The sequence below is a fragment of the Anopheles coustani genome, chromosome 2 (assembly GCF_943734705.1).
Source record: "Anopheles coustani chromosome 2, idAnoCousDA_361_x.2, whole genome shotgun sequence".
Lineage (NCBI taxonomy): Eukaryota > Metazoa > Arthropoda > Insecta > Diptera > Culicidae > Anopheles > Anopheles coustani.
In genome coordinates, this window is record NC_071289.1 from 4,571,871 (window position 1) to 4,584,567 (window position 12,697).

The 12,697-nt window shown below is 44.2% G+C and overlaps 3 protein-coding genes across 4 annotated transcripts in view; 2 read left to right on the forward strand and 1 right to left on the reverse strand.

The window, feature by feature from the left end:
- The window catches only part of LOC131263915 (inositol-pentakisphosphate 2-kinase), an 80,564-nt gene extending 69,741 nt beyond the window's left edge, over window positions 1–10,823 (forward strand). For both annotated transcript variants that reach the window (XM_058266196.1, XM_058266197.1), the window contains 10 exons: window positions 2,199–2,939; window positions 3,017–3,169; window positions 3,355–3,461; window positions 4,141–4,314; window positions 4,441–4,499; window positions 7,367–7,534; window positions 7,619–7,730; window positions 7,804–7,911; window positions 7,973–8,340; window positions 9,286–10,823. In XM_058266196.1, coding sequence (XP_058122179.1) covers window positions 2,516–2,939; window positions 3,017–3,169; window positions 3,355–3,461; window positions 4,141–4,314; window positions 4,441–4,499; window positions 7,367–7,534; window positions 7,619–7,730; window positions 7,804–7,911; window positions 7,973–8,340; window positions 9,286–9,460 — 1,848 coding nt within the window. In that variant the 5' untranslated portion in view covers window positions 2,199–2,515 and the 3' untranslated portion in view covers window positions 9,461–10,823. The remainder of the gene's footprint in view (window positions 1–2,198; window positions 2,940–3,016; window positions 3,170–3,354; window positions 3,462–4,140; window positions 4,315–4,440; window positions 4,500–7,366; window positions 7,535–7,618; window positions 7,731–7,803; window positions 7,912–7,972; window positions 8,341–9,285) is intronic.
- Window positions 329–1,108, reverse strand: LOC131263917 (uncharacterized). The gene is made up of 4 exons (XM_058266199.1): window positions 1,046–1,108; window positions 813–977; window positions 580–738; window positions 329–503 (listed from the first exon to the last, which is right to left on the reverse strand). Exons 1-4 carry the CDS (start codon window positions 1,091–1,093, stop codon window positions 345–347), a joined length of 531 nt encoding a protein of 176 aa, XP_058122182.1. The 5' UTR covers window positions 1,094–1,108; the 3' UTR covers window positions 329–344.
- On the forward strand, window positions 3,700–12,130 carry LOC131263918 (calcium and integrin-binding family member 2). Its single transcript, XM_058266200.1, has 3 exons — window positions 3,700–3,711; window positions 11,488–11,842; window positions 11,913–12,130. Exons 2-3 carry the CDS (start codon window positions 11,491–11,493, stop codon window positions 12,128–12,130), a joined length of 570 nt encoding a protein of 189 aa, XP_058122183.1. The 5' UTR covers window positions 3,700–3,711; window positions 11,488–11,490.
- Window positions 12,131–12,697: the final 567 nt, after the last annotated feature.

Sequence of the window (12,697 nt, forward strand, 5' to 3'; positions counted from 1 at the left end):
GGACGCATGGTGCCGAGAGCGCCATCTTCTGCACTTGGTGTTGCGATTAATGATTAAACACCGTTAATTGTGCCATTTGACCTGGATAGAGGGGGCAAGAAATTAAAAGCACGTATGAAACGACGACAAGCCAGTCGTTTGAATATCTGTGAAGAACTGACGATAAAGACGAATGTTCTTGAAGGTGTCATCAATCACCGTTGAATGTGTCAAGGCATGTATAGTGACCTAGAAGTTATCAGATTTGAGCAGGTTTGGTTCTCAACATCAAAACGTTGTATCTATTACACACAAAATTTGGGGTATTTTAAATAATTTCCTCGATGTGTTCTCCTCCACATTTATTAATGTTCCAGTACCGACACTTCGTTCATGAGACATGCCAAGCTGGGTGGAACTCCGGTAGTAACCTCAACGATCACTCGCCATTCGCCAACCAGTTCCGCTAGGATGTCATCGAACCCAAAGGTACCCAACGGAACCATATTGAACGATTCCACGTGCTGGAAGGAATGTTTTGGATGTTAAATTGGGGCTTTCCTCCGGTCGAAACATTCAATTCCCATTGCTTATACTCACTCCAGCATACAGCGGGCAACGCGTGTTGTTCATATGCTTCGTGACGGAGTACCAAATCTCGTGCTTGGCGAGCATAGCGCCACAGAGATTCAACACCCGCTTTCCGTACGGCGTCGGGATCCACTCTCCCTTTTCTTGTTTCTGCCCGAAGATGTTGAGCTGCGGAAAATTTGTTCATTTGTAGTCTAATTCACTAGCTTCAGTGCTGACGCCATACCAACTCCTTCACTTACCCCGATCGGAGAATGAATATCTTTCACGACGACTAGTTTTCCGTTCAGGAACAGCTCGTCGTCGTCCGAAAGAAAGATCTTCAGATCCGAAACGTCCCATGGAAACGGTTTGCTAATGGAGGGACATTCCTTAAATAACTTGTTCACCTCTATCACAAATTTAGCCTGTGAAGTACGTCAACGAAAATTACTCTTATCCAGTGGAAACATGAACAGTTAAAATCACAACTTACAGTGGAAAAGTTCACCAATAACGTAAGCCACAAAATTATGTTCCACATGATCCCACCGCCTGAGAGTTCGATTCTAATGCCGAGCGATGGTGGACCACCTGTCAAAAGTTAACTCGCACCAGGCGAGCTTTGCATGCACGTAATTAGCCATTCGATACGATCAATAATGTGTTGTGGTTGTTATCCCTTTCCGTGGGTGACAAGTTTTCACTTTTATCTAAACTTCCGACAGCTGCGCAACACAGTAGTCATAGCCATTGCCGATGGGAAAACATCGCATTGAAACATTGTTGACAGAAACGATAGTTTTTATTGGATACATTTTAATATGCCTATGTTTATCTTGTTTGCTTGATCAAAGCAGTCGGTTATGACTGCCATTAGTAATTGGATCGCTGGAAGTGATTGAAACACCCCGTGTCTATAGGTTTAGTATTGGCACTTTACTTCTTTTTCTATTACTATTATTTTATGTAAGGGAATTCCCTCTGTTATTTTTTTGTTAAAATGACTTGTTTTTTTTTGTGACACTATCTTAGAACGATGTGGTGAATTCCCGGTTCCCACCCTGAAATCGTACCGCTTATATGGTCACAATCTTTATGGATGTTCAATGTTTTCATGTTTGCATTTTACTCCTCCGCTTAAGATAAGAAAACTTGTCGTTCGATGTGGTTGCGATTACAAGCACCAACCTTTTTGGACGGGGGGGGAGGGTGTCTCTTGAGTTTGCCCTCAGCTAATTGGGTTTCCACTATCAGTAGGCTGTGCGCGCAATGCAATACACGCACAAATGTTTATCGCTAGCCAATTGCATTGAGGTTTATGACATTTAACTACAAAAAAATACCGATTATTTCGGTTAGTCATTCACACCTCGACGCGTAAGAGGTGCGCTGCCTAACGCCTAACACCCCATTTGTTGGTGGAGTCATAACACCCTTTCGGGAAGTGGAAATTCAGATGTTTTAAGAGAGCAGGTGATTCAGCGATACCGACCTGGTTTGGTGGTTGTGTTTGTGGTAGCGGCACCGTATGGTATTCGGCCCCGTTGGGAGTGGGTTGGCATATTATCAGACGTTTATATATTTCTGTACACCCCCATTACACACCCGACTCACACCGAGCTCTTCCATTTCTATTGCCATTACAGATAGCACCCGGCGCGAACCCAAACCCAGCGTCGCTGGCGCGCAACTCGTTGCATCGTATCCGTACCGGCGCTGTTCCATCCATTTGAGGTGAGGTGAATAAAACATGAGTCTCTTCAGTGGCCCCGGTGCCGTCGGTGTAACAACGGTTGGCACAATCGCACAATTGGACTCCATCGAGCGCTGCTACCCCAGCTGACTGGGTGCTGGAACGATCGAAGCAATACGCTGCGAGCGTGTTAAGTGTTAAGTGAGGACTTAGGAAACGAAGGATTATACATTGGACGTAAGAATATTGGACCACCGCATCAGCATCACCATGGGCAAGATAAACGCCAGTCACAGTAACTACTGTTACGATAGTATGCTGAAGCGTTCGGATGATAAGTATCTGAGAAGCTGCAGCGCCACGGCGGAAGAAGCAATCGACGAGGTTGAACGGAATCACTCGAACGTGTCCCAGACCGGAGAAGGTGAGACGTGCGAACGGATGAAACGTAAATCCGAGTGGTACAAGGACTCGCAGAACGAGGACGACGACGATGACAACAGTGAGGATGACGAGCGCGTCGAAGATCAACATCAACATTACCGCCAGGATGGTGGCGACGGTGTCGAGCGGATTGACGAACACCGGCTGGTGTACCGCGCGGAAGGGAACGCCAACATTGTCCTCTCCCTGTCCGACAACAAGCACGTCCTCCGGATGCGCAAATCCACCATCGTGACGCGGGAAGGCAAGGGTAGGCAATCGATTTTCCATCGAAAATTATGTGTTTGACCAATGAGATAACCTAATCTTTCGGTTCTCCTATTCCAGTCGAAACCAACGTCGACCTTCGGCGGTTCGTGAAGTACTCGCTGGCAATTTCGCATCAGTTCTCGGCCTGCTACGTACCGACGCCCAAGCTGGCTCACCTCAACACGTACAACCTGCAGGCCTTCAATGAGCAACTGAGACGCTTTCGGCCCGGTAAGAAGTTGTTCATGTTGTTCTCCGCTGCGCATCCGCTGCGAAATGTCAGTTGTTTACATTGTCCCGACCGATTCCCTCACCAAGGCTACGAATCCTTGCGATGAAGATATCTTTTCTTCGAGCCACATCGAGTTCGCGGCAAAAAATTAATCCAGTTTTTATTCTACACCTTCACTCTCCAGCGACCCGGCTTGGGAAGGAAATCCGCGAACTCGATGGCATTCTTTATCCCGACGTAGCTTTCCTACCGAAGTGGTTGTCTCCGGCACCGGATCGCGATTTCAATCAGGTAAGTGCAACTGGTTTGATTGTAATGAAATACATTTATAAGTTGGTTTAATTAATACCTCTGTAGAAAGGGCATTGTGTCTGCGAATATTGTTTCTCTAATGAAGATATCGTTTGCGTGCAATCTGCAAATACATATTCTATTTTCGAACGTCATTATTTTATAACTCTAGTTTAATGTCTTTTATTTCATGATGTACGACACAAGGACAACATTTACCTGGTAATCATGCTTAGTGTTCGTTATCGTGATAGAAACGAACATCAAACATATTTCTTTTCAAACGTTTTCCCAGAAGCGTGGCATAACGGCACGGGTTTATCCGATTCCGAAGTAGTAAACAACTGTGTACACGTGCGCCATGTAATGGTTTGAGATTCCTTTTCTAGGAAAATCTCTTTGGAGATTTGCATCGATCCGTATTTCCTTCACTGAGATACGCTTTTGTAAAGAGGATCGAATGTGAATGTACTTTCGGAACATACATTACTTAACATCAAAATTCACTACGTCAAAGGACAATCTGGAGGACCTTTTGACAGGTTCATCATCCCCCGATTTATAGTAGCGCGTGTTTGGCAAAAGTCTAATTATAATTGCATTCGTTCGGGTGCAAACATCAATCAAGCTCGCTAACACCCTTCTTACCCCGCTTTTCTCTGTCCTATTTTCATTACAGGAATGTAAAATTTCCACCACAAACATCACCCCGACCCACTTTCAGACGTACTGTGTCGAGATCAAGCCGAAGCAGGGATGGTTCTCGTACGAATTCTGTGATAACATTCCCATTCCGGAGCTAGCCAGTGGCGACCTTCGGAAGTGCCGTTACTGTTTACATCAATATTTAAAGGTAGGTACGAAGTGGCGCGTGGTAGACATGTTAATTCCCGCGCGGGAAGGACGCACCAAATGAAGTGTGATCAAAAACAAAATCAATTTACTCAACTGTTTTTTTTTTTCTTTCTGTTGTTTACAGCTCCAAAAGAAATCGATAGCCAAAATTAGTAAATACTGTCCCTTGGATCTCTACTCTGGGTAAGTAGAACGACTGGCCGTTTGGGGCTGTTATTATAAATGCTGCTCGGACGATTTGTTATTACGGCTCGAAATTACTACGAACTACAAACCGTGGTCACCCTATCTCTCAAGGCTCAGCCCGGCCGATGGTTACCGGCGTAATCAGGTTCTTCGTTGTGTTTTATTTACGCCTTGTGCCGTTCGTAAAGCGTCACCCGTTTTCGGTTGCCCTTTGTGGCCACAGCAACTAACCGATCCGATGCTCTGCCTCGGGGGTTGTTTTTGGTGACCAAAAATAGCGATCAATAGCGCGGACGAAACCGCCACAACCCGTCGTGTGTAAGTTTGTTGTTTTCGGTTTTGGTTTTGGTGTGGCGATTGTCTTGTCAAACCGACCTCGCTGCCGGATAGTGGCGAACGTAGCTGTTGTCCTGTGTCGACGGATGTGCCGAATGTCACCCGGCTGAAAAAAAACGGGGTGCACGTTTCATATCGACATTTTTCCGAAGCCGAAAGCCGCCGAAAAACAAACCTTTTACTGCCGGCCAAACCCGCTATCCGGGTGGGTCGGGTATCCATTTACAAAGTATGACCAGTCCCGAATGGACCTCAAGGAGAACGAACCAGTTAGCATTGCGATGAATCGAACCGAGGGTGTTGTACACAAATATATTTTTACATCAGAAAAATTGGACGGAAAAATCGATTTTCGAAGTTGACCATGCATGAGTAGCCTTTTGCTCCTGCTGTCCTTAAGTGTACGGTGTCATATGGATGTGTTTGCTTTGTGTCCGCAGGTGGCGTTAGTCACAGCGAGCCGCATGAGTAACGTTGCTATTATTACGCATGATTGCGTACTTTTGGGGAAAATGCCAAATAATGATCACCTCCCTCTAATGATCGCGTCCATCAGAGACATGGGAAACCACTTCAACTACGACCATTTCCAGTGTACGCCATCCCCAATGGATTTCAACACGTACCGGTATGATAGGGCATGCATTTTTGATGGCACAAGCCAGTTGAACGCTTGTTTACGCTATTATTAAGTATTTATTTTTATATTACTCCCGCGGAGGTATTTGTGAAAAATCGGAATTTTATTTTAGTGATCATACCGAACTTAGAGTCCACTCGTTTTAGCTAGTTTTCTTTCGGTACAACTGAAGCGTTCGTTTGAAATCTATTTCTATAATCCATCTGGTTGAGGTTTGCTTCTTCGCTGGGACAGTTTTGGCATCTTTTTCTAGCGAACAGTTACAGAATAAGTCGTGCTGCTTGTGAAATCTTTTCTTCTGCTTACAAGAGACACTTGCTTTGGCCGAATGGTTTAGCTTTTACTTAAAATATTTCGCATTGAATCTTTAGTTATCTTTGCAAATTGAGTCCCTCGTTGGTTGGTTGGATACAGTGAATCGATGACATGTTTGGGTAAAAAAAAACCGGTGACTGACCTTTAAGCGTTAATTATGACGGACTTGTTATTTAATGGCATATCATCGTCTTCTTCAGTTGCAGCAGCTTGTTTGCTTGTGGACGGCTGGCTTACCTGGAGGGTGGCGAGGACTCGTGAGGATTCGCGTCACGATGCGTTGGTTGCACCGTGCGTGGTCCCAAGCCATGCACGAACGCACGCACGGATGAACGTTCCTACTCCGTGGGTCCGTGGGACGGATGGGGACAGGGTTATAAATAAATTTCAATTATTACTTCGCCTTTGGCCCGATCCCAAAAATATAAACACATCCTCGAGTAAATTTCTCTCCCCCCGCAGCCGGTCAGCATTCCCACCTCTCCGTCGCTTTCCAACGACCAACGGTTGGCCAACGCTACCGGATCGCCTCGATCCCGATCTCGTTTGCGAACCATACGAATATGCACCGTACCGATCCGTTGCGTTCCTAGCCTGCTGCGTTTACGTGATCCATGCACTTTCGAATCGTCGTGTTGCGGCATTCAATATTTTCACCATTACCCCTCCACTCGGGGTTGGTTTCTTCTCCCACCCGAGTGTTTAAAAAAGGACAAAGACGGTATAGGATAGTGCGGCAGCAACCAACGCGTGTTGTGCGAATCTTTGCTAAGAAATGTCGAAGCAATGCAACACACGACGCCATCGGGGTGCAACCGGACGAGATCGCGTTCGGAGATTTTACATCTACGTGCGATCTTTTCGGGGGATATTTTTAGGCCTCCTTCTTGTTGCGGTTGGCGTTGGGATGGCCTGGTGTGTGTAGTTGTGTACACCTTATGATCAGAGTGGGTGTAATCGAGGAAAAAGAAGGGAAAGGTTGAAATGGGGTCCGCGAGGAAGAGAAGAAGGGCGAACAAACTCGTGTGTCCACCTCAGCTGGCCATACATCACAATGGTGCCATTGCACTTCTTGCGCGTTATATGACATACGGGGGGAAGGATAATTTCACCTACGTGAATAAGCGACTGAACAACTGAGGTTCAAGAAGTACTTTATAGCCCGTTGAGAAAAATATCCTTTTTATCTCTTAGGTTACGGTTTTATTTCATCCACATGTTCAACAGGCTACTATTTTCTTCCTTAAGCCACATTCTATTTTCCTGCCATTACTTACCACATCGTTTTACGTTCAACTTTCTCCACAACCTTGCAATCATCTTTGCATCGTCGGGTGATGCTGTGTGCAGTGTGCATTCCACACGCACTCTCCGAGACGTTGAATAGGTCAAGGGGCACGGGAAAGTTGGAATGCTTCCTTTTCTGATAGCCTTCACGTGCGTTTTCTTCGTTTGGAAAGTAACCTTCCCTTCGGGTTTAATGGTTAGAAATGAAATGAGGCTAGAAAAGGGAAAAATAAGATCAAGTGTTTGTTTTTCTTAACCATATTTTTGTTTTCTTTTACTATTGCAGTAAACCCATACGTGTTCTCCATGCCGTGAAAGGCCTTATCGGTGCCCCGCAGAACAATTTCAAGATACTGAAAAATGGCAAGGTCGTGTACGATGATAAGTGCGAGAAGTCGGTGTTCAATCGAATCCTGAAGGAGATGTTTCCCCGCGATGGTCGCACAAAAGAAGAGTAAGTATAGCAATGATTGTGTTTGATTATGAATTATTATTTAACCTATTAATTATTGTGTTTTTTTATCCTTTTTCCGTGTAGAAGGAAAACAATCTTCATGAATCTGATTAAAGAAATCTTGCTGAAGGACTTTTCCACAAACGACGAAAATAGCGATCGAAAGTTGCTAACGATTAGGAAAGATCGCAAGAAGGTTTGTAGTTTATGTTGCTCCTACGATCGGAAGTGATCATGAAAATATCGTTCTTTTTTATTTGAATTTGCAGAAAGACAAAAATCAGCTTCACGAACGAGCTTGCAATGCCGTCAGTCAACCGTTTCTCACCGAAAGCTGTGCCCTACGCCAAATCCTCGACGTTCAGCTGCTCGTGAAGGTACACTCGTTTCGTTTTTGTCAACCGGAGGCCCTTTTGTTTAACTATTCTCTTTTTCCAGTCAAGCATTGATCACCTTGGCGCGTCTAAATTCGGCAAATCATCATTAGTATCCACGACGTCGTCGTCATCGTCGCCATCGTCGACGGATCCGTATGGTTATATTGATGAAATGTATGAAAAGTATTTAGACTACAAAGAGGACACAGCGTACGGTAGTCGGAGGAGCGACGGCAGCAGTAACATCAGCAACGGCTCCGATTCCGATGCAAACACCTGGCCATCCCAAGGCGCGGGCGAACAGTCGAAACTGTTCTGCACCGAATACCTGTCCGAGAAGGAACAGTATCAACTCGGGGCAACTGCCCTGGACTGCTCGATCATGATCACGTTCCGTCGGCTGGTAGGAGACCGTGCCGAAGAGGACAGGTATGTGCGCACTGGGAAAAAGGAATCCCTCCGAGGGTGTAGGGAACACTATGCATGTCTGTCCTTTCTGTCCGGGTGGTGCTGGTTGGGGGAGTATATTTTTAAGCAGGATTGAACCTGCTTGACTACCTGCCTGAGGCTAGAATACGAAGAAAAGGAAATGAGATTACCTCAAAGGATAAAGATTTCGAGGCTGAGAAACACTGACAGACCTATTTATTATCCCGACCAAGAACCGATGCACAGGTCTGTGTCTGGCCTCCGCCGAAGCAATGTACGGGTCTGGCAGATTAAAAAAAAAACAATTAAAGTTTCTCCTACCAAGGTCCTTGTAAACAACTCCCCATGTGTTCGATGGAAAAGGAATCCCGACGCACTTTAATGTCGTATTGGGTTTCTAGGGACGATTTCCTGAGAATTTTCCTTTTTTCGGCGAACGCTTCTGTGTGTTCTTTTTCATCGCTGTGTATGGGTTTTAACGTTCGATGGTGGAAGCATTGAGACAGTGGCTTGTGTACAGGAAATGACCCGGCGGGTGAGAATTTGTTTTTTAACGGAAAAAGGGACTTTTGGACCGCTGAGATTGTGTCGCCGCTTGTATGGATTCGTCACGATCGGGATCCTTTTGCTTTCGTCCGGTTCATGAATTGTTTGTGTTTTTTGTAAATGAGTTTTCGACCAACCATGCTTTAGCTACCAATTTTGGTTGAAGGTTTTATGTTTCAACGTTGGTATGGCTTTCTTTGCTTCAATGGACAGATTTTTACAGCTAGGAGGTACAGGAAGTTTCATAAAATTGGACACTTCTCTTCCGATGTTTGTCACTTCTATAATTAGTTCGTTTATTTCTATTCCTTTTTAATGTTATTTTACATTTTGCATAGCGTTATGCCTATATCTAGTCAATTTTAAAACACGATTCTTTGTTTTCTTTCCTCTCCCCAGCTTGTCCGCCACAGCTCGGAATCACATCGTCACCATCGAGGGCATGAAGTTTATGGTGAACGTGACAATAACCGATCTGGACCCAAAATCGCACAAACATTACACCAAGTACGTCGAACAGCTCGCGACATCCGTGGTCGCTTACCGAGACTTTATGAGCAAACTGAGGCGCTAGAACGGGCGCCCAGGACAAACTACTCCATCCGGTTAATGGTTCTAAAACTTATATACGCAGTCAGTCGCTCAGAATTCTGTGCAACATGAACCGAACCTCAGATGAAAAGCAATAACACGCATATGTATTTCCTGATCAATGTAACTAGGGCCGGCGTGGCTCATCTGTTTCTTTTTTAAAGCAAAACTCTCTACTAGTGGTGTAAGAATATTTATGAACACTTACTAACACAGAATTCCCTATACGCGCCACAGCAATAGACAAACGGTTTTACGTGGCATATGAACATACTTTAGCGGATAAGTTATGAGTGAGTGTGCTTGTTTCTTTTCATAGGCGGATGTTTAAGCATTTACAAACTTCTCCTGACAAAAGCACAAGCGACAAGGAAAGATTAAATACAGGAAAAGACGTGCAAACACGTGACTGTTAGTTAGGAATAGGTCACGATGCTCGAGGATAGCGTTAAAATTCATTCAAAAATAAGTATGAACAATGGCTACAAAGCAGCAAGTAAGTACGGAAAAGAAAAGCACGAACTGTTAACTGTTGTTGGAAGATTATATTTACGTTTCCTTGTTAGGGATTAACTGATTGCAAAGCACTCGCACAGATGACTCGATAAAGTATTTGGACACTTGTATTTTTACTAGGGAAAAAGATGATGGAAAACTTAGCGAAACTTCGCCTACTTCGACTTTATATACAAACAACCTACAGAAGAGACATGCTATTGCCAAACGAAACCAACAATTTCCTTACTAACTGGGTGCTCATCTTTAATGTGCCGTACCGTTTCGATTGCTTTATTTATGAACTTATTTATTTCCACTGACGCATTATAGGGCGTCGTATAATTTAAGTATTTATGACTTCCGATTCATCGTAAAAGTGTAATGTTTAGTTTAAAGATAGTGCTGATAAGTGCAACCGATTTACTTTTATCTCCCACTGTTTGTCTTATAACCCGTTTTAAGATTCAATTTCACACTTTACCTTTAGCGGGGATTATACAGAGCGTTTTTCGAACCAATTTTATGTGCAGTAAGCGAAACCCTGGTGGTCATATTTATAGCGTAGACACGCATCTTTGTGCGCATTGGAACAAAAGTCTGGATTGTAAAACGTTTCCTTACTCAACACGATGTAGAAGAAAGTGTGTTTAGCTAATTATTTTATTGAAAAAAAAGTTTCTTCATCAATCGTATCGAGGGTAAAGAGGGAAGATGGGAGGACGCATAATCTGTTAAGGTGCATTTGTACTATCGAAACTGACACATTTCTCTACTGTATTCAGTAAGTTTCACTCGGTATGGCATGCGTTTAAGACAAAGGAACAATTTCAGAAGTATTTATATTTAACATGATTCGATATTCATGATTACTTGTTCTCAAGTGTACTAAACTATAAAATAAATTAGGTAAGAAAAGTAATAAGAATACGAAAAAACAGCCATCCGAAACACACATAAACATACATTTAGTTTTACGCCTTTTGTTTGGTTCGTTCCATTTTCGTTCGATGGTCATAAAATGGGCCATAAACTGATATTTGTTAATAGAAGCAATTATTGGTAGATGTGGAGCTTCAGGATGGAATGTGGAATGTCGAAAAGAACGTCGATCAATTATTTGGGGATGCTTCGCGTCGTCCTTTCCAGTTATCCGCGTGTCGTTCATTGTGTTGGTATCCTTTCAGTTGAGCGCATGGGATGCCCTTTGCGTGACGATAAATTCCTTCCGAGGCAACTGGGCGCTGTAGGAAAAGGACACACCCAACCCGTTACCGTAAAGACACGCGCCAGACGATGGTGCACGAAACGATGCCTGATGGCAACAAGTCATTAGGCGTATAACAATGGGGAGGGGATTGGCAATTCTTTGCCTGTATCCTGTTGCTTCGCCGGAAAAAGGTGTGGAGCGAGCGTTTTCGTGGGCGCGTCGATAAGCGCTCGTTGGAACGTTGCGGGACGAATACTCAGTCATTTTCGCGCTACCGACCGAAACGGGACCGACGGACACGGGACCTGATGGGGAACAAAATCGTCACTTTTACCGACCAGCAGCTGGAAGACTACCAGGATTGTACGTTTTTCACGCGCAAGGAAATCCTGCGGGTGCACCAGCGTTTCCACGAGGCAAGTCCGGATCTGGTGCCTTTGGTCATGGCCGAAGGGCAGGCGTCCACGTTGCAGGTGCCCCGGGAACGCATCGAGAAGCTGCCTGAGCTGGTCGAGAATCCCTTCAAGGGAAGGATGTGCGAGGCGTTTTCGCGCGATGGTGACGGCAATCTTACGTTCGAGGACTTTCTCGATCTGCTGTCGGTATTTAGCGAGCAAGCTCCAAGGGACATTAAGGTGTACTACGCGTTTAAAATCTATGGTACGGGACTGTTTTTAACGTGTGCTATAACCTCTTTTAAAATTTATTTCTTTTTTGTTACATTTTTCAGACTACGATCGTGACGGGTTCATTGGACAATCGGATCTGCTGAACGTCATAACGGCGCTAACTCGCAACGAGCTAACGGCAGAGGAACATCAGCAGATTGCGGAGAAAGTGATCGAGGAAGCGGACGTGGATGGGGATGGTAAGCTTTCCTATCTGGAGTTTGAACACGTGATTACGCGGGCACCAGATTTCCTCTCCACGTTCCATATTCGAATCTAAGATGTGTGCTGCAAATCAACCTTCCAAGCAAGTAAACTTTTACTGAAACGCTGAATCTTATTTATGGAAGCCCTTTCAATAATTTATCAATAAAGAGTTCGTTTCTAGTTTACTCTAAACAATTCTAAAACTTGATTTTCTGTTTAAAATAGTTTACAATGAACATCACGCGAACGAATTAATCTACAATTATCAGTTGTGAGATGCAATTGAAAATTTTCTGCTTGAAATGTGTAGCGAGATGTTGTTATTTCAAATACACTATCTTACTGAACTGCTGCGCTTACTATTTTATACTCTAACACGATTGTGCCGGATGTCTGTGGATATCATGCTACCGGAATTACATTTGGTTTTTAATTAAAAACCCGTAAAATAACGATGATTAAAAAATTCGAAATTGATTTGTTGCGTGCGAGTCCGCTAACTTGTGTGCAAGCAAAAACATGACATACCTTGGTACAGCTTTGTTTTAGGTGCCTTGTGTTTAAGGCTTTCCATCTAAACCCTGGTCAACTAGCACAGCTTTTTTCAGCAGCCTTGGTCGATGGTCTTGACGAAAGAACC